Source organism: Mytilus trossulus, chromosome 4 (assembly GCF_036588685.1).
Source record: "Mytilus trossulus isolate FHL-02 chromosome 4, PNRI_Mtr1.1.1.hap1, whole genome shotgun sequence".
Taxonomy (NCBI): domain Eukaryota; kingdom Metazoa; phylum Mollusca; class Bivalvia; order Mytilida; family Mytilidae; genus Mytilus; species Mytilus trossulus.
Window position 1 is genome coordinate 30,093,496 of NC_086376.1, and position 26,320 is coordinate 30,119,815.

Sequence of the window (26,320 nt, forward strand, 5' to 3'; positions counted from 1 at the left end):
TAAACTTTGAAACTTAATAAAGAAACAACAATAATTACCCAATTAATGATGTATTAAAAAGCAGTCTAAAAACTATACCCTAAATTTATCTTCAATCCATTCATTGACTCCGAGGTCCCATCTGATTTGCTCAACAATTAAAACCTTTAAAAAAACCTATAGGACAAGCTTCAAAACCATAGGTTCCTGAGACACATAGTTCTAAGACACCCAGTCTCCGAGACACCTAGTTTCTGAGACAACTAGTTTAGAAACATCTAGTTTCCGAAGCACCGAGTTCACCAAGCTATTACAAGCTACTGGTTCGAGGGACTGCGGCCATACCCGAGGGAAATTACAGTTTTAGAACAACCCGGTAGCTTCCAATAATCGTTACAACTTTTAAACCGCTTGCTTCAAACCACAAACTTTCAACTCGAACTAGGTTTACAAACTTCCCAATTCTAACTTCTGTATTTGCTGGTATTCAATTTCCGAATCTTATGTATCAACAGCTTATAACAAATGAGCGACCCGAACTACAAGTGCAAGTCTTTAACGACCTTGACCGGCTATACAGCCCTGGCACGGTCGATAGCAAACTCGCACAATGTGTCTGTGTCCTTATACCAATAGCGCGGACCTCAAGGAAAACACCCTTGCAACAACGTGTTCATAGCCACCAAGGAGAAAAGAATGATTATCCATGAAGCTTAAGTTAATGTATTGTTCAAACGGATAATTAATAATTACAATTCAACAATTTTATTAAAACTACAAATACTATCTTGTGCAATAACTGCATTTTTGTCACAAAAGTGTTGTCCAATACCTTTCCCGAGTGATTCTCCCCTCTCTAGACAAAGCAATATAATGGTAATGCTCAGTCAATGGAGATCTGACTTGGTGTCAATTGATCTCAAATGGTGAATATACAGTTGAGTGCTCGTTAAAAGTTCTCTTTTTTAAAATGTCATTTGGTTTGATTACGCGAGAAGATTATGTGTGCCAATTTTCATGAAAACGTAAATAGTATAAAAAAGAAGATGTGGTATGATTGCCAGTGAGACAACTTTGCACAAAAGACCAAAATGACACAAACATTAACAACTATAGGTCACCGTACGGCCTTCAACAATGAGCAAAGCCCATACCGCATAGTCAGCTATAAAAAGTAGTGCATTTTTCTTAAATTTAATAATGCGGAGATTTGGCTAACACCAAGCAGCAAGCTATAAAAGGGTCCCAAAAGTGACTAGTGTAAAACGATTTCATTCAGCCGCATCTCCTCTGAAACCATACAAAGTCGAAAATATTTGTGAAATCACGTATTACAAAAATGTAGTGTCTGTATTCCTTAATTTGTCTTTTAAACAATCTTTTTACCACAGTAAATTTCATTTTTTGAGGAAAATAACCCAATTCGGTCAACGTTATCGATCCGTGTGTTATGTGTTTTCGCGCATGCTAAGTTGACTTATTACCCGCGAAATTTAAAAAGTCTTTGTTTCAAAACTTGCCCAATTGTATCGAGATTTCGAGGGCATCTTCTATATTCTATATAAAAACAAGAAACAATAACACTTATGAACCATATCTACAAACGACAAACACTGAACATAAGGTGCAAACAAACACAACGGGTTCAAACGTTTTAACACCTTGTTTACTTGTCACTATAGGTGCACAATGGGTGGCACTATTCTAATCTTGAGGTGCATCTAAGTTCATCTGTTGATGTTTAAGAGAAATTGTGTTGGTGTTTCTTAATTCATAGACTACTTTTTTTGTTGACGTCTATTTTTTATGATTTCCTTTGATAATGGTATCGTCAGTTCTTCTTTTCTATCTTATACTTGGTTTCTTGTCTCCCCATTTAAAAAAATATATAAAAGGCCCAAATTTCGCAAACATGGTAAATGTCGGATATGCAAGCAATATATTTCTTTGAACTTTGCTCGTGTGTAGGGATTCGTACAAAACTAGCTTTTTATAGTTGTCATATATAGTTCTGCGCATCTTAATTTTAATTTATCAGGCGGATTTTGAAAAATAAGATGGCGGGTATCTAAGACATCATTTTAACAAGTCAGATATATTGGCACTACGACATATTTATTCAAAATAATACAATAACAAAATATTAACAATTTATGATATGATTTTAATTCAAAATATGCACAAAAAATGATATATTTGTGAATATGTAAATGATTGTCGGTAAACATTTGATAATAAAACATTTTTAACTTCTATTCAGTAAAAAAAAATATTTAAGAGGACTCATTATCCTTAAAATGAATAGTTTAAGTAAAACAATTGAACTTTCAAATAAATAACAATAACAAATTACAATTGCACGCCATTTTTACGTGATATGATAAAATAATACTATGCACTAGTCTGTGAATGGAGAGGACTTTTCAGTCCTATTCGATGAAGAACACAACACTGACAAATGAAACTAACGATTAACACATCTTTAATCGTCTCATTCTATGTTACGGGCAATCATTGTTCAATGCAATATTTATATTCTTTAGAATACTAAATAAAATGCTACTTCACAAAAATTCCAATAAAAAAATGTTAAAAACAATTATAGACATCTTGCTGCTGTAAGTTACATGTCAATGTTGAGAGTATAAGAAAGGATGAATCATGATTTGGTTTCCCTTTTTATTGGTGGCGGTGATACATTGTCTATGTTTGCGGAATGTTCTTTGGCTTTCATACGTAGTTTATCGATGCTTGATCTGCGCATGTCTAACGATTCTGTTTCATACGGAAGTCGAGAAGTTGTGGTTGATGGTGGCATTCGTTGGCCTCCTCCTCCTAAGAAGATGTTGGGAACACCAAAAGCATTTGAATTCATTGCGTGATGTGCGAACAGACCTCCGAATGGAATTTTACCCTGCATATAATAGGCGGCAAGGTTAAGATTGCCTTGGTGGATTGCCATCATTGGGTTGACACCTGTCAGATGAGTCATACGGTTGGACCAGAAAAGTTCCGGAGATGTTGGATAAGCAAGACCAAGTTGTCCGCTCGGAAGATCGGCGTAAGAGTTAGTTTCTCCTTGTAGAAAATTTGGACTTTCTCTTCCTAGTGCCTTTTCCCTTTTTCTCCATTTTGCTCTTCTGTTTTGAAACCAGACCTAAAGAATAAAAATATTGTACATGAATAACTAATTCGACTTAATAAATGTTCACTAAGCATACGAAATTCAATATAAGAACAAGTAAAGCATCAAAAAAATATGTTTTTAAAACAACAAATACAGATCTTGCTCCTATATTCCCAACTGTGAAAATCAAACGAACCATTCTTAACTTGTATTTTAGATCTATTAAACTACAATTTGAAGCATTATTGGTTTTTGATCTAATTTTGTGGATGATTTCATGTTCTAAATGAAATGAAAAACTGACAGTGCTTAAGAGGATGTAGACAATTTATTTTTGATTATTTCAGTAATCGACAAACCGTCGAATATGATTGAAAACAAACGGTCCGTAATAATTTTATCACAATTTCATTGATAAAATGATCTTTTAAATTTCTCGAAAACTTATTTATGATGGAAACAGTTGTTAAAAAGATATAGTCACAATTATTTCCAAAATCAAATCACGCCTTTCATTTCTTTTACTCATTACCAAAAACAATCTTGTCTTTTCATTTATTTTGAATTGTTAACTAAAGCGTTCAAGCGAACAAGAAAACGTCATTTCATATGAAATCAGTTAATGTCTTGTGTTTACACATCTCTTTGCTGAAGAGCATTTATTTATTAAGAAACATTTGATTTCAGGCTAAATTTGCCACTTTATAGAAAATAATTTCCTTCTAAGTAACTTTTTGATCAAGAAATTGTTTTTATTCCGAAAATTACAAACCGGAGGGCCATACTTGAATCAATTTGTATTGGAAGATAACTAACATCTTCTTTATTGGAAAGTGCAAACAGCGTTGCAGTTGTAATTAAATCTTGCTGCCGCTGGCAAATATATATCCTTTTCTTTAAAGTTTAATATTGTTCGTTCTTTAGACCTCTTTACGGCTAATGTGCAAATTTATTTGTTTATAAAGGCTTTATTGAAAGCTAGAGGGGTAATTCTTTCAAGTGTTAAACTCACTACTTCTTTGAGCACAAAATAATGAAACTTCTATTTAGCAATTTTCCATTCGATTAAAAACTCGAAGCGTTTTATTCTGTGTATTGAAACGGTCGCGACGTACGAACGGAGTCGTTCTTTATTAATTCTTTTTTTCTTACACAATATCATTTTAGTTACTTCAATTCAAATTTGATTCTTCAATCCCATAAGTGTTATAAATTTATTCTAATTAAAAATGAAGAAAGTCATTCTTGTAATCAGACTTGTGTCTACTGTCCTCCAACTATGTTCATCTTCACCCTAGTCTTTTCAAGGCCTATATAATTAACTTTTATCAAAAGAACTATACTGGCGACGTTATAATTGGTATCTTATGATACACTATTCATTAAGTCAACCACCAATTATTAATAGACTTAAATAATAAACGCTTTCTAAATAGGCATCTTTGTTCCGAACAATCAATAAGAAACCTATTCTATATTTTATCAATAAAAGATATAAATTATAGTTTTTAAAACATGAAAGGTTCTGTTTCCAAATTTCAATAGCTTTTGACAATTTTGTAAATAATGTTAATAACAATTTTAATAACTTTGTGCATGTAGCAATGTTCAAAATGTAATCATTTGACGTAATAATTTCGCCCAACATTTGGAATTGGAATGTAAATTATAAGCTAACACCAAGTTCATTACGAAACATATTAAATATACCCAATCAAAAAATAGTTTTAAATATGCCTATCATGATGAAATAATATTGAAAGAAGAAGGCAATTTTATTTGTAAGAGTGTGTACCTGACGAATAAACAATTACAATCAATTCCCGAAACAAAATAGATTTTAAAGAAAAAAGCGGAGTTTAGTATTGTTTAATCCGGTGCTCTAGAAAAGCTGAATGTTTTATCATACTATATTTAAAAGATTGGTCAAAATGTCAGGCCGTATGAATTAAGTGACGTTCTCTCTGTCATAACCATTTATTTGTATTAATAAATATAATTCCACGTCTGCATGTTACCAATTAGACATTGATTGTGGATACAAAAATAAATCTAGAACGAATGACGAAAATTAAAGCTTTATTTAATTCGGACATACGGTTAAGTTTCTTAAAGGCCAAGTAATTAGTAAGGTTAAGATGTTTAACTCCAACTGGCTACTTAAGTCGTCTGTCTTTTCAAACGTCATTTTCACAACAGGCGTTAAAACCCTTAAAAGATACTACAGCTATAAAATACAAAACAACACCGGGGACCGAATTAACCACGTAACACAAATATTTGTAGAAAATTAAGGCTGACAAATTTGATCAAAAAGCGAGTTAAATATATATTAAATAGAAGAGAACTTGTGAAAATTCTAACTGTGATAGCTGGATGATAGAAGTCATGAAACAATACAATGTCATTTAGAATGTCTTAAATTGGTTTGCATGCTGTGTATTTTTGTATAATCCAATAGTGTGAAATGAGGTTTAATGCTTATAAGAGAAAATTATATGTTTTATAATCCACTTGTTGCGGCATTTGTCTGTAGCATCTGATTACCACATACAGGTTTTGTATTTAATCTCCTTTTTCCCAGGAAAATTAAGAGCATTAGTATATCGTGCTGGTTATTAAGATGATTACATCTGCTAATTCTTTTTGATACAGCAATTTAATATGACTTGTATGTAATTGTTACTGGAGACTGTGACAAAAATTATTTAACTGTTAAAATTAATTTTGCAGTCAAAAATCCTTACATAAAATGACATTAGGTTTTTATTTACAGGTCTTCAAGTACAATACAGCCTCGCTGTCAATACTTTCCGGACAGTTTGATGGAAAAATAGAACTGGGAAGCATAATCAAAAGCTCATTTTAACGAAATATGTATTGATTGAATGATGATTGGTTAAGGTCCAGCGGCAAATACATCAGGCAACTTCAGGACGACGAAATATTTAAATTAACTAGCGAAAAAAAACAGAGGCATTCGAAGCTGCAAAAGAAATAGCAGTCTGCCAGTGACTACGCATACTATTCCAAATATTTTAACTCAACGGTTGTATCACCTTTGATTTACTTTAATTATACAATTACCACAATGTACAACCAACGGATCTTTTCCACGATTAAAAAAAAACGTTACGAAAAGATATAAAGGTTGCGTTGTATTTGTTGTATAGACAATAATTATCGCGATATTAGACATTTTTAATATTTTCATATTTCTCATTGTTTGCATTTAAGATTTAGAAATGTGTTAATATTTTCGACATTTTAACACCTCTTTGTGTATTTTAATGAAATCTTGTTTGCTTTTCTGTTAATTTGTCTTTAAATGGACGATTTTATCTGATATTACTAGAAACCACATGTAAAACCCTAATCAGAAAGTCAAATCTAAAAGGCTTATAACCAGCAACTTGTAACAAACAACCGTGTCAAAATAAATAAACAATCGAATTAGTTAATGTGACATGCAAACAAAGCAGTGCCAATTAAAAACAAATTTCCATCGTTAGCTACAATCTAAGCTTACAAGAGAAGTTTCAATAGTCAAAAAATAAACTTTGGACATTGATTAAATTAAAACGGCTTTAAAATTTGGTACCTTTTACTAAAACCGCAATATTTGATTTTAATATAGAAATATTTAAACGATACTTACTTCTTTAGTATTGAAATTAAGTCGATTTGTATGATGCGTGAACTTGAAATATTTGTAAACCATGTCTATTGAAATTCATGGAATGCATTATAAATTTTTCTTATGTTGTTTTCAAGATAGACAAGAAAAGAAAGGACATTAATTTGGGAAAAAAAAGTCCTAACCCGATATCCGTTAAAACAAATAATTTTTTAAACAAATTGCCAAAGCCAAAAAGTCTTGATTTATTAGCTCTTAATTCACTGCTAAGACTTTTCCGAAACTCGGTCTTTTGTCTTTCATAAAACGCATATTAAAATATTAAAAGCAAAGAGTTAATTTTAACTTTAATTGCAATTATAAAAGATATATATTCTGTTCAGAATTTGAATAAAGCGATACCGTAACACACAACAAAAGCATACAGAGTCTGTTTTAATATGACACATTATTTAAGTTAACCTTTATCTTTTCTTTACTCTATTCCAACAATCATTTTAGCACCTTTTCTGTTACAATTGTTCGCATTTCTTTTCCAGGAAGTTTCTGCATATTAGCATGATTAACAGATATGTGGTGAAAATGAGATAAACGCCATTTTTTTTATTGTCATCTTAACAGTTGTTGCTTGTGAAAAATATTATTTCAAGACGAATCAAACAAACCCATGATGTTTTCACTAGGCGTGTGACGTAGAATTGGTGTCTATCAGGCATAAACCAAACAAAATGTTCCATAAAAGGTTTGAAAAAAACTTTAAAAGGTCAATTCATGATCTTTGCCGATAGACATGTGGACATATCAAATATGTCAAGTTCTAACTTAATACTGGAAAAGGTTGTGAATAACAGACTACCAAAGACTTACCATCGGTACCAATCTCCTTAAACAATAGATTATACGAATAAAAACTTACACAGATGAGCTGTCGATTTTGACAAGTGATTGTACTAAAATTCTTATTGTTTAAATAGAAAAAAATAAGTTTTAAATGTTCAACACGAGTAAAGGGAAGCTTACATGTAAATATATTTTGTTTTTGTTTGATTGTGCTAATGTTCATTGGTGTTTATCTAGGTATAATGTTCATACCGTGAGGGTGTTCTAAGACCGTATACAAAGTTGACGCAAGTAGTTGTAAATTTTGTTGAAAGATATTTTAGAATATATGCGTACCTGTACTCTAGCTTCACTAAGGTCAAGTCTCATTGCTAATTCTTCTCTTGTAAAAACATCTGGGTATTGTGTCTTCTCAAACGCTCTTTCCAGTTGGTGTAGCTGGTATGTTGTAAATGTAGTCCTGCTTCGTCTGATTTTTCTTGGCTTTGAGTTGAAGCTCCTATCGTCGTCTTTGTCCGAAGAACTTTTATCGAAATCTGCATTTATTCTCATTTCTTCATTTTCGTAATCGGAATGATAGTTGTCTGCTGAATCGTCCATTTTCTCCGGACTAGATTCTGAATGTCCGTCAGAAGAACCACCGCTGGAACCACGGAAAGACCTACTTGAGCAGGACAAAGGACTTTGTAGTCCATGGCAAATGGCTGATGCTGAAATATAAATACATTTGTAAATACATTTGTAAATACATTTTATTAATTTATTTTCCAGCTAAGTACAACGTTACACAAACGAATAAGAAATAAAAGAAAAATATAATATAACAAAACATACGCTATGTTAAAATGTTTTATACGGATAATGGTATGAGAAGGCAAGACAAGACACATTTAAGCAAATAACACAATTTGAGTTTGGAAAATATGAAAAATTGTCATCTTAAATAAACTATAAGAATATATTTAAAATTTAATATATTATAATTTTCGAAGAACAAATTTATCTTTAAAATTATATCAATTCTTAATTGTTTTATTTAAGCATTACATTAAAACAACAGAACATTATTAATTCATTTAATTTACATGTTGAAACTTATTATTATATTTTTTTCTGATTCAAACTAAAATATAAAAAAAACGCATAAAATTAACAAAATAAGTTAATAAAAATATACTTACATTCTTCGAGCTTTTTTAATGAGTTAAATAATGAATCCTTTGCAGTATCGTTGGTTCCCAGTATACTCTCAACGCTAAAGGATTTTTTCGTTGTTTTAGCACTAGCAGAAGGGCTTTTATCCATTATGTGTTCTTTGTATTGTTTCAACTATAGTGTTGTTTCTTCCTCTGTGAAGCTGACTATGATGAAAACTAATCTGAAATCACGCAATAATATCTGTATTCAGTATTTCACACATCCACAATACGTTTACAAAAATTAATTATCACTTATTTGTAATCATTGAAATTGATTCGTCAATTTCTATTCATTGTTTGTGATCCAATTGAAATATAACATTTCATCTAAACTGTCACCTGATTGGTTAAAATCAACTGTCAGCCATTGTTTGTTTAGTATATCGATCTATTTGGGCGGAGAAAAGCCTTTGTACTGATGTTTTTGCTATTTTTTATCAGATGATTTTGTTATATTTTAAACTGGTTAAATTACACTCAATAGAGTACGGCACACAAAAACAGCAATGTTCTCAATTATGTTTCATTTCAGTTAAATTTTATTATTTTAAGGAAATTATTTAAGTGACTGATAAGTTTTATTTTTAAAAAAAATATACGACCTGTTGGTCTCTAAACACAGTTATTAAAAGGATGAAAAACCGATTATAAATATAAAAAAATCTTAAAAAAAAACACCTCCTGAATAATACAGGGGGGACACATTGCACATCCGAGTATAAACCGAAAATTCGACCGGAGAACTTTGATGGATTTATTTTTGTTCAAGCTGATTTTATTCATTGAAATCTCTCTTTATATATATTCAAGTCATTATATACTTATTACAAGTATATTGTAACTTCCAATCCTAGATTGTGTATATAATATAGAAATATATGTTTATAAGTTATTTGTAAATTTATAAAAAAAAAAAAAAAGCCATCGAGGGCAAATTCAAGAAATGTGAAAAGAATTTGAGATTAATATTTATTTCACGTATTATTATTTCTTTCTTAACATTATTTTAACCAATATTTTTTTGATATAAAATGAACGGGTTGGAGCAATTGATCATTTATATAATTTATAACCTACAAAATATTGTTTTAATTGGTAGTGACAGATCCGACAATTAAATATAATTTACTATCATTCCATTCTGATAATCTTAGCGTTTTCTTGTTATAATAAATATATTCTTGCAATTCATCTTTAGATTTATACTGGAATACTTGGGCAAGCTATTATAAGTATCAACATACGAACATACACTTTTGGTGTAATATATCTTCTTAAAAGGAGTTTTGTAAAATAAAACAAATTAAAAACCAATTCATTATCTATCTTACTCGTATATGTTGGAGTCAGTGTTGTAAAATCACATATAAGGAGTTCGAGAAATGATTTCCATTTAAGTGAATATATTAACACAACGACATCACTGAAATGTGAAAAAAATCCTTCAAATAATAGTTGATGATATAATAAAAGACTTTGGATATGCAGAAAACGACTGTTTTAAAACTTATATTTTTTAGTCAAAACATAATCATTGTTCAACAATGTCAGGTTTTCATATCTTCAAACCCTTCACTCTGTTATATTGCAAACCAGAACCAACATTTGGCGCATATTGGTCAGCTTTGTTTTTGAAAGAGTGGACTTTCATATACCGGTATATATCTTTTTTAATATCTTTTAAAAGTTTAATTATTTGTATATGTCAGCTTGTTTTATCATTAGTTCTTATACTAAACAAAACTAGTAATATTTAATTTCTTTATGAAAACTCTTAGTAGGTATATCCAACAACACATTAAAATTCAAACTTTTATTTTTAAATTTAAATTTTCATACAAAAAATTAAGAGTTTCAATTTTATGATTTATTTCATTGGACCTAGAAATGTTACAGACTTGCTGTTGAACTATGAACATTTTTTATATGTATTTATATATTTAAATTCGGTGTTAAATCAATGCGGTCGTATGCATGTAACTGATTAACGCCAATTGAAATTGTTACTTTACGCTATTCATTTTATATGTTTTATCAAAAGATGCTACATTGAAAGTGAATGCAAGTCTAGATGCACCTTATATGCAAACTCGGAACAACAAATATTTACGAAAAGCAGTCTGTATAAATGTTATGTAGTGGTGACGGTAAATAATTCTTTTCTCTCTCATTATTTATTATATCAATAAAGAAATAACACATTGAAAATACAAATTAAAGACAAAATTACATAATTTTGGTGGTATCAAGGGTGACGAAATTACCCCAAAAATCTTATATATAGGCCTATATAAAAAAAATTATAATAAAATGATCTTATAATGAAAACACATTTGATTCTTACAAGGCAAAGTAAAACAATCACACTTTAACAAAGAACATATTTCATATTCAAGACTACATGTATCTACCTTAATAGTTATTTTTTTTTTATCAATTTTTAATTATTAGATGAACAACAAAACTGTGGAAACGTTGATAGCCTGCTGAGGTCCATGACACTAACTAATATATTGTAAATATGTCACCATCTTATAATATTGACCATGGTATAAACTGTGAAAAGTTTTAATTAATTATTTGATTATTAGTAGATAAGTAAAGTATATCTGATTTAGATATACTTAAGAGTATTGATTTGGATTAGGAGTTAATGATTTGTTTAGTTTAATTATTGGCTTAATCTGACACAGGCTTTATATACTAATTTCATCTCTTGTATAATCTGTTTTTGTCATTATCAACATCCTGGTAAGAAATTCGAAAACAATGATTTAGCACGCGACAAGGTCTCGGGAACTTCCGGAGACATTCGACTAAGCTCGTATAAGCATTAAGCTCATGCACATAGTGTTTAAGTATCTTACTTTAGCCAATGAAACAGAATTTACAAAAAAAAAACATAGAGCATTGAGGTTTCTTCATAAGTTAAATAATAAATGTAAGTTAAAGATTTGGTATAAAAGAAATTATAAAAGAAATCGTGTACCAAAATTGTTCGTGTCATTTCATTGCGATTACAGCTGATAGGTTATTGAAAAGAAGTCTGTCAAAAAAAAAATGCGGAATATTGTACAATATGTGTTTCTATCAACATGTTATATATACATTTCGATAATACACGTTAGTTTTGAAATTGTTAGTTTGTTAATATCAAGTGATTTTATTACAGACAAAGTTTTCAATAATCTTCAATAAATGAAGGATCGCTAGAATCTGAAAGAAGAAAGTCATGCATTGTAGCAAGATAATTCAGTAATGTTTATCGAATGTGTTTTAAGCCGGGACACTTTTAATTCGCCTCGCTGTAAATAAAAAAAAATATGTTTGTACCGAAAATTTACTAACAGTTGTTAATGGTTTCTCATAATCTGTTCGATTTTTAAGACAAACGTATTAAAACAATGTTTATTTTGTCTATTCTCAGCCATGGAGTAAGACTGTCACACGATTATTATTTTGTTTCTGAAAAGTGTTTATTTGAGCTTTTTATACAGCTCAAGATTGTACGTTAATATTATTCCATTTTCCTCAAGCTTTTGAAAATTAAAAGACTAAAAGACAAAATATAGAAAACGTCAAATATATATAATAAACATACTAGTTTGTTATCGAACCCTGTGCATTTTACTTATAGTCTATCAAATTTTACTTATTTTGAACCATGATTGCTAAATAAGTATACCAATCGGTATAATACATGCATGTAAGCTCATATATAAATGTGTGTTCCTTATGAAGACAGCAGACGATTATGTTGATTAGTCCATCAATCTGAAATCATGTTACTTTCGCGGCAAAATTGTAAAAACAATATACTACAGTTTTTCAAGCATGCACTGAAGGATATCAATGAAAGAAAACTGACTCGGACTTCTTTCAAACGGAGTTTTTCTGTGCGTATTGTTGTGTATTTCACAAAACCTGTTAAACCTCTTTGCGCCTGTCCCAAGTCAGGAGCCTTTGGCCTTTATTAGTCTTGGATGGTGTTTTTTTTTTTTAAATTTCAATTCATTTATATGTTTTGGAGTTTAATATGACGTCTATTTTCACTATACTAGAACATTTTTTTAGGGCCCATCTGAGACCCGCTTATGGTTACGGGATTTTCTCGCTGCCTTGAAGACCCATTGACGGCTTTCGAATTTTTGACATATTACCATTTTCCATTATCAATTTTATGAAATGATGCCGAAAAAATGTAAAAACACAACCCCAACATAAAAAACCCCACTAAGCACCAAAAAAACATTAATTTGCTAAAAATGAACAATGTTTAATGAGAAGACAAGAGTGATTTCGTGAATGAAAAAGTTTTATGAATCTACCAAATACCACCCTTCAAATGATCACAAGATAAAACTAATCTGTCCAATACCAATACTTTCAAATTTTGTTTTTCATATTAATTTTTGGTTTTGGTCTTCAAACTTTACTTCATTTTTGTTCATGTTGTCATCAAAACAAGCTGAGTAACAACCGTAGCACAAGATATATTTGTACAATATCAGTCTATAAAAAGAGCTTCATGTGCGGTAAATATCTAATTTGGTGCACGCTGCTGTTTATGTTTAATTTTAAAGTTCTAAATGAAAATAATTGACGCCGCCGTGACGTCCGAAATGACATTTCTGTAGTGGAGTTAACTGACTTCTGGTATATCATTCTAATCATTTATCAATAAAATTAACACCATCTTAAAATATCTTTATTGTCATAAAAGCAAGAAAAAACACGCTTTTAACTAAAATACAAATAATTTAAAACATAATGACTTTTTTTGTGTAAAAACAAATCTGTTTATCAAGAGTGTCTCAAAAGGACATAGACTTTGTACCTTACCGGTTGAAAAAATTTAAGAATGAAATATATCATAAAAAATATATTGCACAGAATACAAATATGATACGAATACCAATACCAATACCAATACCAATACCAATACCAATACCAATACCAATACGAAAGTATTATCTTGATTCGGTCCATATCAATACAGATATAAAATCTTGAGAGCTTTTAACAGAACATAAGATATATAAGCAGCAAATTATTTCTTATTCTTAGAAACAGCACAGGCATATTGAAATAAATGCAAAGTATTTCTAAACGACACGTCTAATAAAATTTAGAATGGAAATGGGGAATGTGTCAAAGAGAAAACAACCCGACCATAGAGCAGACAACAGCCGTAGGTTACCAATGGTATAAACATGCCAGTCCTGAAGCATAACTAAAATTAAAACACAACTAAAATTGGGCCTAACCTAAAGATAGCACACATACAAAATATACTGCATAATGCAAACATTTAGAGCAATTACTAAAGTATGAAAAAGCTTATCTACATGCAGAACAAGAACATTTAAAACCATTCCAAGACTGTATTAGTCTCTAAAATTGAAAGTCCTGAAATGTTCAGGTAGGCTGTTTCACAGAGTATGTATATAGCAGCTGAAAATCAAAATATTTTCTTTCCAAACTGATTAGTTTTTATACATGTGGAATATCGAGTTTGTGCTCTTTCTTTCACTTTTTTCTTTTTCTTTCTTTAATTTTCTCGGTACAGAAGTGCTATGCCAAAGGACAGAAATTGAAATTTGACAAATTTAATGTATCAAAAATAGTTAGCTTCCTTAGCTTGTTCAAATAATTTCTCAAAGGTTTCAAATATTTAGTTGCTGATATGCTCTACCAATATGAATATAAAAACTTAGTTGATAATCTATGTCAATGCCAAGTAGTTTGACAGTTGGCTTACAAGAAAATCGGGAGGTGTTCTCGAAGCTATCTTAGGATTAGGACGTGTCCTTAGACCATCTTAAGACAAGTCTTTATCCTAAGTCTTGTGCTCGAAGCTCTCTTAACTTATATCGCATTTTTCGTCCTAACTTTAGGACACCAAATTAGGTGTCTTAAGATCATCCTAGCTTCATCCTAGCTTAATAAAGTTTAAATTTAACTTTTTGCCAAGTTTTTTACGTGTAGATGGAGTCTGATGGACATAAAATGAAACGCACAATCGGTAAGTTACTCGTATATAAAGAAACTGTGCATTATTTCAAACTTTAAACTTCGTGTTTCACGATACGATGACACTACAAAATCAACTCTCATTTCTAAACAAATTGTTATTCCATTTAAATTAACAATTCTTTTTGATATAATTTTATAATTACATTTGAAATCATGCATTTATTTCTATACATATATTAACATAATTTGTTAAGATATGTTTAGGATGTCCTAACATAAGATGCGTCTGAGATAGTTTCGAGATACAACTTAAGAGTGTCATAAGTCCATCTTAAGTCTATCCTAAAATTGGTCTTATGATGTAACTTATGACGAATCTTAGGATGTGACTTATGTCGAATCTTAGGATGACTTTTGTGACTTATAACGAATCTTAGGATGTGACTTATAACGAATCTTAGGATGTGACTTATGACGAATCTTAGGATGTGAATTAATATGACGAATCTTAGGAGGTGACTTATAACGAATCTTAGGAGGTGACTTATAACGAATCTTAGGATGTGACTTATGACGAATCTTAGGATGTGACTTATGACGAATCTTAGGATGTGACTTATGACGAATCTTAGGATGTGACTTATAACGAATCTTAGGATGTGACTTATAACGAATCTTAGGATGTGACTTATGACGAATCTTAGGATGTGACTTATGACGAATCTTAGGATGTGACTTATGACGAATCTTAGGATGTGACTTATAACGAATCTAAGGATACTTTTGAGAACACCACCCCTCAGCACTTTGTATATTTACGTAAACACGTATTTTTGTTATATGTCTTTTTCTCCAAGTATTAAACCTAGTCAGGGTTTGCCTGACTCTTAAATTTGAGGGATTCAGATTCCAAAGTAGCAACTTAATCAGGATTAAGGCCCGTAGTGAGATAAAGTTTTGTCATCTGCATTCATAATTATACAAAGATCCACTTTTCTTATAAAAGAACAAGAATGTGTCCCCCAGTACACGGATGCCCCACTCGCACTATCATTTTCTATATTCAGTGGACCGTGAAATTGGGGTCAAAACTCTAATTTAACTTTTAAAATTAGAAAGATCATATCATAGAGAACATGTGTACTAAGTTTCAGTTTGATTGGACTTTAACTTCATCAAAAACTACTTCGATCAAAAACTTTAACCTGAAGCGGGACAGACGAACGAACGAACAGATGGACGGACGGACGGACGAAGAGACAGATGAACAGACGAATGGACGCACAGACCAGAAAACATAATGCCCCTCTACTATCGTAGGTGGGGCATAAAAACATGATCTCAGGGAGGGGCAATAGTATAACTAATATAACATATAATGCATGCAAGTATAAAGTTTATTTAAGAAAAGTGACGTAATGAATTTCTTAATTTCTTTATATCTAAATAGTGAAATACACATTGGATGGAAAGAAATCAGTGTATAACGTTTACGTTTAAGCAGTACAAGCCGATGAAATGTATAGCCTGCTCAGCTGAAAGATAGTCAGCATGTTATGGAGGTTTAACAGCATGATTACCTGTTCAACTGATTTCATAGTTTTATTTAGTTAGAGTACAAAGTCAGGAATATGGCAGTTTTAACCTCCAGTACTTTTCTATGTGTTTTGATGTTTGTTTTTGTTGTAGGTCAGAGTTTCTGTTGTTCAGTTGTTTCCTCTTATAGCTGATTGGTTTCCTTCGGTTTTAGTTTTGGTACCTAAATTTGGTTTTGCTAATTCAAATATTGACTATTGAACAGCAGTTTACTACTGGTGCCTTTGTTAATTATTATGTTTTTCTGTTAGACAACTGTTTCATGATAGGAAGAGGGTTAGGCGTCCACAACATGAGTACTTCCGCCACGTTCTATATGTGTCTGTCACAAGTCAGGACTCTATAATTCGGTTGTTTTTGCATGTTGTCGTATAGCATTTATGTTTTTTTCGTTAATTGTTTTGTACATGTACAAATTACGCCAGATGCGCATCTTGACAACGAATGTCTTATAAGGTGGTATGGGAGTCTAAAATAAAAAGGATAGAATTTGTTCATACTTTGCCAAAACGTAGTATCTATTAATATGTTGATATATATAATAAAAATGATAGGTCACCGCTCATTTTTTCAAGCTACAGGACGCGACAAAATGACACATTTTGTATGGATTATACAGAAACTAAACAAAATGATAGAATTGTTCAATACTTAAGGAAAAGATAGCTTTCAGACAATGCTTTGAGAATTTCAAAAGAGAAGATAGGGTCACCGTGAGTCTTTTCCAGCTAAAATACAAAATAGGAAAATTCCATGTAGAATCCTTCAGAAAATGCACTATTTTAGAGTTGCCGCCCCTTAAAATGGTAATTTAAAAAATAAATAAAAAGCAAACAAAAATAATCAATTTTTGCAAGTTATATTCTTACAAATTGGTTCTTATAAATGAAAATTCATATTCAATATCTGCATTCCTGCATCAAATTTTGCTAACTTGATAGAAAATATGGCCCTTTGGTTCACTGTTTTTTTACAATCCAAGATGGAGGAAGACACCCATACCACCGTATTCGAGTCCAAAATATTTGAAAAAAATGTATATTGCATTTATGTTTTTTAAATTTGTCCTTAGAACATAAACAATATTGTGAAACTTGAATCTTAGTTCTTCCTGTGTAATTCAAAACACATGCAAATGCCGAATGCGAAATATTTAATTATTTTATAAAAAGGACACAACTGCATTATGAATTAAAAAAAAAAAGGGAAACTGCATAATTCGAAGGTAAATTTTCTGCTGTTCTATAAAATGCACAAAACAAAATACCCCTCACATATATTACCCATCAATCCAATGACACAAAACTCTCAAGTTGTAAGAGTAACTGAGAGGGGGAAACCTATTTAGTACCCTCTTTTTGTTAAATAAATAAAATTATTTCTTATTATGGTAATAAAACAGCTCTGAATAATTATCGGCAAATAATAGCACTAAGCTACAATTTTTGTTGAAAATCAACAATTCAAGTGTCGAAGCTGGCTTTCTTTAGATTAAAATACAATCAATATATTTCTTAAGACAAAATCCATCTTTAATTTAAACAAAACAGATGCTTTATCCATTTTACGTAAGTACTCAATCAAACTTTTCAACCATATTCAATTCTATTAACTATTCCTAATGGTATCCGAGGATAAATATCCGATGTGTAATTGATTTTTACTGGTTTAATTCCCCCATTACATGGCATCATGTTTTATCGTTTCTAAGACGTTAAACAACTACCAATGAGTGATCAATTATTGTAAACCGGAAGTCATTATCTGTTCGCCATTAGTGAAATTAGAATTTGACGTGATTTTGCGAGATTTAACGCCAACTAGTTTCATATCCGTTTGAAGAAAAACGGAAATTCGGTGACAAGTTTTAAAATCAACATGTTAAGAAAGAAGAATTTGTTGCGTGTTCACATATGTGTTAAGATGTCTTTATTTAGTATTTTCGAGGAGCGTTTTGGGTTGATAGAAGTTCGACATTGTTACGTAATTTTAACGATTGCATTACAATGATAAAATAAAACCAAGTCATCACAAAATAAGCTATACTTAATGTATGCAATATTCTTTCAGCGATAAAAAGGGATTCGAAGTATCATGTCATTATTTTTTTAAGTTTGAAGTTTCAACAATATCAAAATGTAGTATATCGTATATAAAGAAACTACCATGACGGAAATCACAAGTATCTGATGCGTAGAATTAAAATTTCTTTTTCTTCTAAAAACGGTTTAAGAAATAAATGTTTGAAAGCAGGTCTAGGACGAATTGATAAATATATTCATCCCAGGGCAGACAATAGTTTTTTTTATAGATGCTTGTTGATTTGTCATAGAGATTTCAATGATATACAAAAACAGAAACAAGTAAGCGTAGATGATATCATTCTCGAACGCCATGCAGAGGTCGCTTTCCCTTATTATGATTGACTACGAACATTCAAAGTCAATTTGAAACAAAACTTTGTCAAACTAATATACAAATCAAAAGATGTTCTTAATATATTTTGAAGCCGATTCCGTTTTCAATATAAGTTTTAGGGCATTTTCACATTGTAGGTGAAAATATATGCGACAAGCTCATATATTTGAATTCTAAGCGATGATATATTTCAGGGTGTGCAATGGAGCGTTTAATAGTCTTAGATTCAGTGTGAGCCAAGGCTCTGTGTTGAAGGCCGTACTTTAACCTATAATGGTTTACTTTTTAAATTGTTATTTGGATGGAGAGTTGTCTCATTGGCACTCACACCACATCTTCCTATATCTATTAGAGATTATATGTGTGGATATCTGTTTTATATGTCAAGCGATAATGTATTTATGGGTTCGCATTCGGATTATTTAGTCATGTTTCACTGCTTAAAAGGGATTTGATGTTCATGCTGAGTTTACACGAAATTCGAATTCGATTCGCATTTACTAATTCGAATTAGCTTAATTCGCATGCGAAACGTTTTACGTCCTAAGTCATTTCTAATGCGAATTGGATAATGCGAATCGAATTTTTAAAAAAGAAGAGTGTGAACGCGATTAGCGAAATCGATTCATTTTCGATCAGAATTCAATCCGAATTAACTGACGTGTGAATTAACGAGGCATCATGATAGTATTTGCTGGTAATATTTATTCTTAACAGTTACATGTCTCAAAAAGAGCACATGGGATAATTTATTTTTAATTCAAAGCGGAATGTATGGTTCACAGACGGCACTCAATGAGAGATTTTATTATTTCAAGGTATTTTAAAATAGTTTAGGCAAGCACTGGAGAAGAAATGGAACAGAATAAATCTATTCTTTTTAATAAACTTTTAAAATATAACAATTAATGTTGCAACCAATAGTGTCAAATATGTGACTCTTTATCGGACTAAAGCTGTTAAGATGTTTGGATATTTCTATAACCAAGATAATTCAAAATTATCATCCTTTCATCCTCCTATATTTAAGTTTGATTACGAGAGTTTATAATATTTTATTATTTTAACATTCCATAGATGTAACGAGCTGTTCATTATCGAAAGGTTGCGAGCCGATAAACCTTGAGAAGGTACGAGCTGTGCATGATCATTAATCGAAAAGTTATGAGCTGTTAATTATTGAAAAGTAACGAGCTGATCTTTATCGAATGGTTGTGAGCTTTAAAACATCAAGAGGTTACGAGCTGGGTTTTTTAATCGGGAGATTACGAGCTGTTCATGATAATTACCGAAAGATTACGAGCTACTCATTATTGAAGTTCATTATAAAGAGGTTACGAGCTGTTAAACACCAAGAGATAACTAATTGTACAATAAAGGTTACAAGCTCTTTAACATCGAAATGTTTACGAGACATTTGCATCGAAAGTTTACATGCCGTTTATCTTAGAGAGGTTACGAGCTGTTTTATATCGAGAGGTTACGAGCCGTTGATCCTCGACATGATCGAGCGGTTACAAACTGCTTGACATCGAGAGGTTACGAGCTGTTTAATATCGAGAGGTTACGAGCCGTTGATCCTCGACATGATCCAACGGTTACAAACTGCTTGACATCAGAGACATATATACACACGTGTATATATGTCTCTGTTGACATCGAGAGGTTACGAGCTGTTTATTATTGAGAGAAAACGAGCTGTTCTTTATTGAAAGGTAACGAGCTGTTCTTTATTGAAAGGTAACGATCTGTTCTTTATTGAAAGGTAACGAGCTGTTCTTTATTGAAAGGTAACGAGCTGCTCTTTATTGAAAGGCAACGAGCTGTTCTTTATTGAAAGGTTTCGACCTGTTAAACATTTAGAGGTTATGAGATGTTTAACATCAAGAGGTTGCAAGCCGTTTATCACCGAGAGGTTGCAAAGTGCTTCAAATTGAGAGGTACCCTGCTGTTAAACATCGAGAGATGACGAACCGTTTATCATCGAGTGGTAACGAGCAGTTTGGCATCGAGATGTTTGAGTTCGACAAGCATAGCAAGTTGCAAACGGTAAGCAACTACAGTTGTATGGTACTATGTGAAATCAACTGGGTTGCATCGCAATGTTATAAAATAATCGCCATCACAAAATATCACGGAAAACTTTACAAATCTCCAAATACACATTGATCATCGTGTCATTATTTCAAATTACTGGTGTAAATGATAATTTGAATCATTCCCTCAATTAACTAAATTTTCCTTAACGAGCCTCCAATAGGCTAAACGATGTTATAAAGTTGTATGAAGAAATTTGTTGTGATTGATTTATTAACAAGCAAATTAAAAGCCGTGTGCAATGACTTCCTCTTGTCTTGCTATTTGATATGATTATCGTTAATGGTCCAACATCAGATCAACAATTAGTTGATCATTAGACGGTTCTCAACATCGAAGATACCCTTTATAAAAGACCCGGTCGCGTATTAAGAACTAATAAACATGCATGTTTACCGTGTTGTAATTTCCTGAGGCAGCTAGTGTTTCATTATACATTAAAGAAATTATGCATCTTTTGTCACGGTAATCCATTTCTTAAGATGGATCATAAAAGTAGGCGTACCTGTGAATACAGCCGTAAAATTTCATTATCCATTCCGTTATTAACTTTTAATTTTATTAGCTGTTCAAAGTAATGAAAACAGTGAAATGACTTGTATTGTCTTGGTGTCGAACCTTTTTTTATTCGACAAAAACAAAATTTAAGGTGTTCTTTCTTTGTAATCATAATATTTGTGCTTCATATACAGCCCAATACTCACCTTTCCAAAGTTGTCTAGCAATATGGTCATAAGTATTATTCTCATCCGACAGTACACTCATTGATAAAGCACAGACGGTTCGCGTGCCTCAGGGGTGAATAAATACACAGTCCCGTGCAGTCGGAGAGAGAGGTGCATTATAGATACCCCGTCAATGTGCTAACTGTGTATCAATGTTCAAATGAACAGGAAGTAAGTTAGTATATGCATTGTACGACGAGAAAACCCCATAACATATAATGGACTATAAAAGATACCGACATGAAAAACACGAAACAATTCAATTGAGAAAACTAACGGCCTCATTTTATAAAAAAAGTTATTTCAGAAAAAAACAATTATGATAGATGTGGACCAAATATAACCTCTGCATAACGATTTGGGACAAGTACATAAATTATATGGCGAGATTAAGTATGTTTGCGGGCACCCATCTCACCCCACACCCTGTGGCATAGGCCAAACAGCACAACATATGAACAAAATATTAAAAAACCAAAAAAGAGCTCAACTCCTCCGATCGCTACGAAGGAAAAAAAGAAGTTCGAAACCAGTAACCGGACATGGCAGTGTATTTATACATCCATACAATAATAAAGACACTTAGTTTACAGAAGGGGAATTATACGAACCAAGCGGTGACAGTGAATCAATACACACGGATAACAAAGAAACGAAGAACAGAAACACCAAAAAATTCGAAGCAGATAAAAGTCCATTCATTAATTCAACGCAACCCAGTGATTTTTACCCATGGAATCGTCCGATTCTAAAACAACAGAAAAATCAGAAGCGGAACAGAAACGATTCTCACGAACCTTATTCGTAAAGCCTGTCCAATATTAAATCAATCCGAAGTGCATGAACTCTATCAATAATCGATCTTCAAAAATTTCATTCTACGCTAGTACTATCCTGAACTTACTCCACAAATACTGAAAACCTCTTTTTCGATAAAAGGGTTGCGTTATTTTTTATTTGTAATATTTATTGACCAATTTATTATTTTGTATACTACATTTTGTTGCACTTGTTGCACACAATATGTGCCTGAGTGTATAAATAAACTTTGCTTGTCTTGAGTTATATTCTGAGAGTTAATGAAAGCTAACAACCAATGAATATTACAACCATGCATTTTTCCGATTTTTTATGACGTCTTTTCAATAATCCGTTAGATATTTTAATCTTAGAAAACATTAAATTGAACAAGCTTTTTTTAATTGCGAATACTCTTGTTTCTAGTCTAAATTAAAAAAAAATAATCATATGACAAGCAATTCCGATTGATTTATGTAGAATTTCGAATATTTGGTGTGATTTCCCCTGACTCGGTAAACAGTCCGCAAGAGACCAAATACTATGTCATAAATATACCACTTACCATTAACTTATAAATCAATCAGTGCACATACAATGGATTTAGTGTATGGAGAAGAAGTGTATGTACCCCAAGAATAAAAAAACATATTTAGAGGACTAACATGTACACTTACTAAAAGCATAATTTCAAAGTCGATTTAAACAACGAATAAAACAATCTTGTATCAATCAGTACACTTTTACAAGACAACTTTGACAAAGATTCTAAAGTAAAAAGGAAATTTAGTTTTTCCTTATTATGTCGTATTTTAATTTTTATTGTGACTTGTTTTTTCATATCGAGTTTGTATAGATATGAAGTAAAGCTTTGTTGTGTGTCCATTTCTATAAAGATACCACCCACTTTAAGTACCGATTAACAAGTTCTTAAATAAATCATTTAGCATGCAAATAATAGTATTTTCTATTGTATTCTAAAATCAAGCTATTAAAGACCTTTTAGCAAAATATTATAAATTTGAGACAAACAAACAAAAATCTTTACTCTGTCAATTTAAAAGCCTTCTTTTGATGTTATTGTTAATTATATCTATGTATCATATATAATTACTTAATTTTGTTATTAATTTATATCGAGATATTATTTGCTTCAATTTTCGTCTATTCAGATCATAACATAAGAGCCAATTATGGTACAACACGAGTAAAACATTTTCCGCTTACATCTGTCCGGTATTGATTTATTATTTACAAATTTATTGATAATATGTTATTAACCGTTATTGTTAAATTAATAGGTTGTTATCGCCGCATACAGTTATTTTGTCAATTATTGAATGTTAATTTATGAAACAAATTAACCGCAATTGACTCAATCTATTGTTAATATTCCCGAAGCAGTTAGCAGATTGCATTGAAACGAACATTGTAGAGGGATGAAAACGACATCATTTTAGGAAAGAATTAGCAAGCGATTTTCACCAGTGACAAAACTTCACAGCTTTCTAATATATGTGATAATTCTGTGAGTGAAATTAGAACGTGTAGCCGACAGCATAACGTTGTCACTGTAATTAGTTTCTTTATTATTTCTATTTATCAATTATATAGAATATTTCTGTAGATGACACTTGCACTGCTTGAAATTACATTACAACATTGGGTCTCATTTATATTAATAAATATTCTGTTTATCGGTAATTAGAAATGGTAACGGATGAATTATGACTGACAAATGCAATTACCTAGAAGATTTTAATATAAAATTGGGATAAAATAGAAATTTATCAAGACTTTTAAGTTAATTTACACAATGTTCATTCGAGTGAGAACTGGACATAATTATGCAGTCAATTGTCATTTTTTTAAAGTTCAAAATAACATTTTTTTATTTGTGTACTCTCAATTTTTTATGGTATCTCATTTACGAAAACAAAGAATCTCCTTAATCTAAAATAAAAGTATAAAAAGGTCAAATGATTTACATACATTTTAGCAGGCAATATTTATAAACGTATTTTTTTACGGAAAATAAATAATATATGTGTACAAGTTTATACCAAAACAAGTAACCGAGGCATATCTTGAATATTTTTTTTTTAAAAAGAAGTAAGATGACATCAAAAGTCTACATGTTTGTATCACGATGCAGGGGTACAATGCTATTTTAATGTGTGTATTAGAAATTGAAAATATGAAATACGGTTTTCTATAGACTTGTGTTGTGGGATTGTGCGCATTTTGTTTTGTAATTAAAGAAATATCTTATATATTATTATATTATAAAAATAACAATCTTTTCAGATTAAATTCAACAAATGAGTATTTTTCTCTCTGTTATCTATTACACCTGTTATTTTATAAATAGTTAATTATTCCTACCTTAGACTCATCAGAGTGTCTATATTGTCACATTATCCAAAGATATAGAACAAATATTGATGACTGAAAGAAATAAATATCAAACTATAGGATAATCTTATACTTAAAAAGTCTCTTGATTTTTTGACTATGTAATATTTTCTTTGAATCCATTCCAATATTTCGCATTATTGAATTACAAAGCCATTTTGATTCGTAATAGGACTAACAAGATTGAAAAAGACTTTTTACCACTAGCTATTGTTTTTCTATTAAAGCCTTTAAAATTTGGTTTATTTTTCTAAAGGTGAAATTGAATGTGTAATGTGATTTTATTTAAATGTTACACTTGAAGGCATTAAATTATTTTTGATCTTCTTGACTTTTGTCAGTACTTCTTGGTTTTGATTTGATCCTATTTTTTATTAAGTATGTTACAACATTTTTAGTAAATTAGTTAGAGACTTTAACTATCAAAAGCTGTGTTACACTTCAAACGTGTTGTTATAGACAAAATTACACAAAATTGGCGAAAAGAAAGAGAAGCGAAACAAAAAGTAAATAATAGTGAATAACTAGCTAATTTCTTTTTTTCTCATACCAAGAAACAATCGTATCAACAAATGACTAATAAAACACAATGAAAGAAAAATGGAACGTTTTGGATTGCTGTTTCAACGGCATGTCTCTTTATATCACTCACAGTTTTGATGGGATTGGTGTTGCCTAATCTTTAGTTTTTATATGTTATATCATGGAAGTCGTGGTTATATCTTGTGTATACTATTATTTGTCTGCTTGTCTTTTTCCTTTTTAGCCATGGCATTGTCTGTTTATTTTCGATCTATGAGTATGACTGTTCCTCTTGTATCATTCGCCAATCTTTTGTCGGTATATTCATTCAAACACGTCTTGCAGTAAAAAGTTAAATCACAAAAATACTGAACTCAGAGGAAAATCTAATCGGAAAGTCCTTAATCAAATGGCAAAATCAAACGACAAAACACATCAAAAACAAATGGACAAGAACTGTCATATTCCTGACTTGGTACAGGCATTTTTAAAATATAGAAAATGGTGGATTAAACTTGGTTTAAAGCGCTAAACCTCTCACTTTGGTGACAGTCTTATCAAATTCCGTTATATTTACAATGATGCGTAAACTAAACAGACATAATACAATACTTTTTGGAACTAATGGACATGGGTAGGAAACAAAGTCTTAGAATTTTGACTGCTTTTTGAAAGAAAGTCAACTTAAATCTCTCACTATTTGACTTCAATCTTATGAAATTTATTTGAATGCATGGTTATTCTGTGAATATTAATTATTGCAATGATTTACAGTGACGGGCCATATCAATGGAAGAACTTTTAAAGGTGTCACACCACCAATTAAAAGTCCCAAATCTATTCAACCAAATTTTGCAATTTTCACAGCTTTCTAAATAAAGATATAATAAAGAGGGCCCTATAACTGTTTAAGGACAATTTCTTTTGGTGAATTCCATTAGCTAAAAGATGCACCAATTTAACGTTAATTGTCAATTTATTTTCGATCTAT

General features: G+C 31.0%; 1 protein-coding gene across 1 annotated transcript; it reads right to left on the minus strand.

Moving 5' to 3' along the window:
- Positions 1 to 2,122: 2,122 nt before the first annotated feature.
- Positions 2,123 to 24,888, minus strand: LOC134715075 (retinal homeobox protein Rx1-like). The gene is made up of 4 exons (XM_063576957.1): positions 24,778 to 24,888; positions 8,765 to 8,961; positions 7,920 to 8,293; positions 2,123 to 3,136 (listed from the first exon to the last, which is right to left on the minus strand). The coding sequence occupies exons 2-4, from the start codon at positions 8,886 to 8,888 to the stop codon at positions 2,639 to 2,641; spliced, it is 996 nt and encodes a 331-aa protein (XP_063433027.1). The 5' UTR covers positions 8,889 to 8,961; positions 24,778 to 24,888; the 3' UTR covers positions 2,123 to 2,638.
- Positions 24,889 to 26,320: the final 1,432 nt, after the last annotated feature.

Bases quoted from the DNA above. Each gene is read 5' to 3' on its own strand.
- LOC134715075 (XM_063576957.1), bottom strand. From the start codon at position 8,888: ATGGATAAAAGCCCTTCTGCTAGTGCTAAAACAACGAAAAAATCCTTT. The intron at 8,294-8,764 runs GTAAGTATATTT...TTTATATTTCAG, and splicing joins ATTAAAAAAGCTCGAAGAAT to CATCAGCCATTTGCCATGGA. The intron at 3,137-7,919 runs GTACGCATATAT...TTTATTCTTTAG, and splicing joins TTAGTGAAGCTAGAGTACAG to GTCTGGTTTCAAAACAGAAG.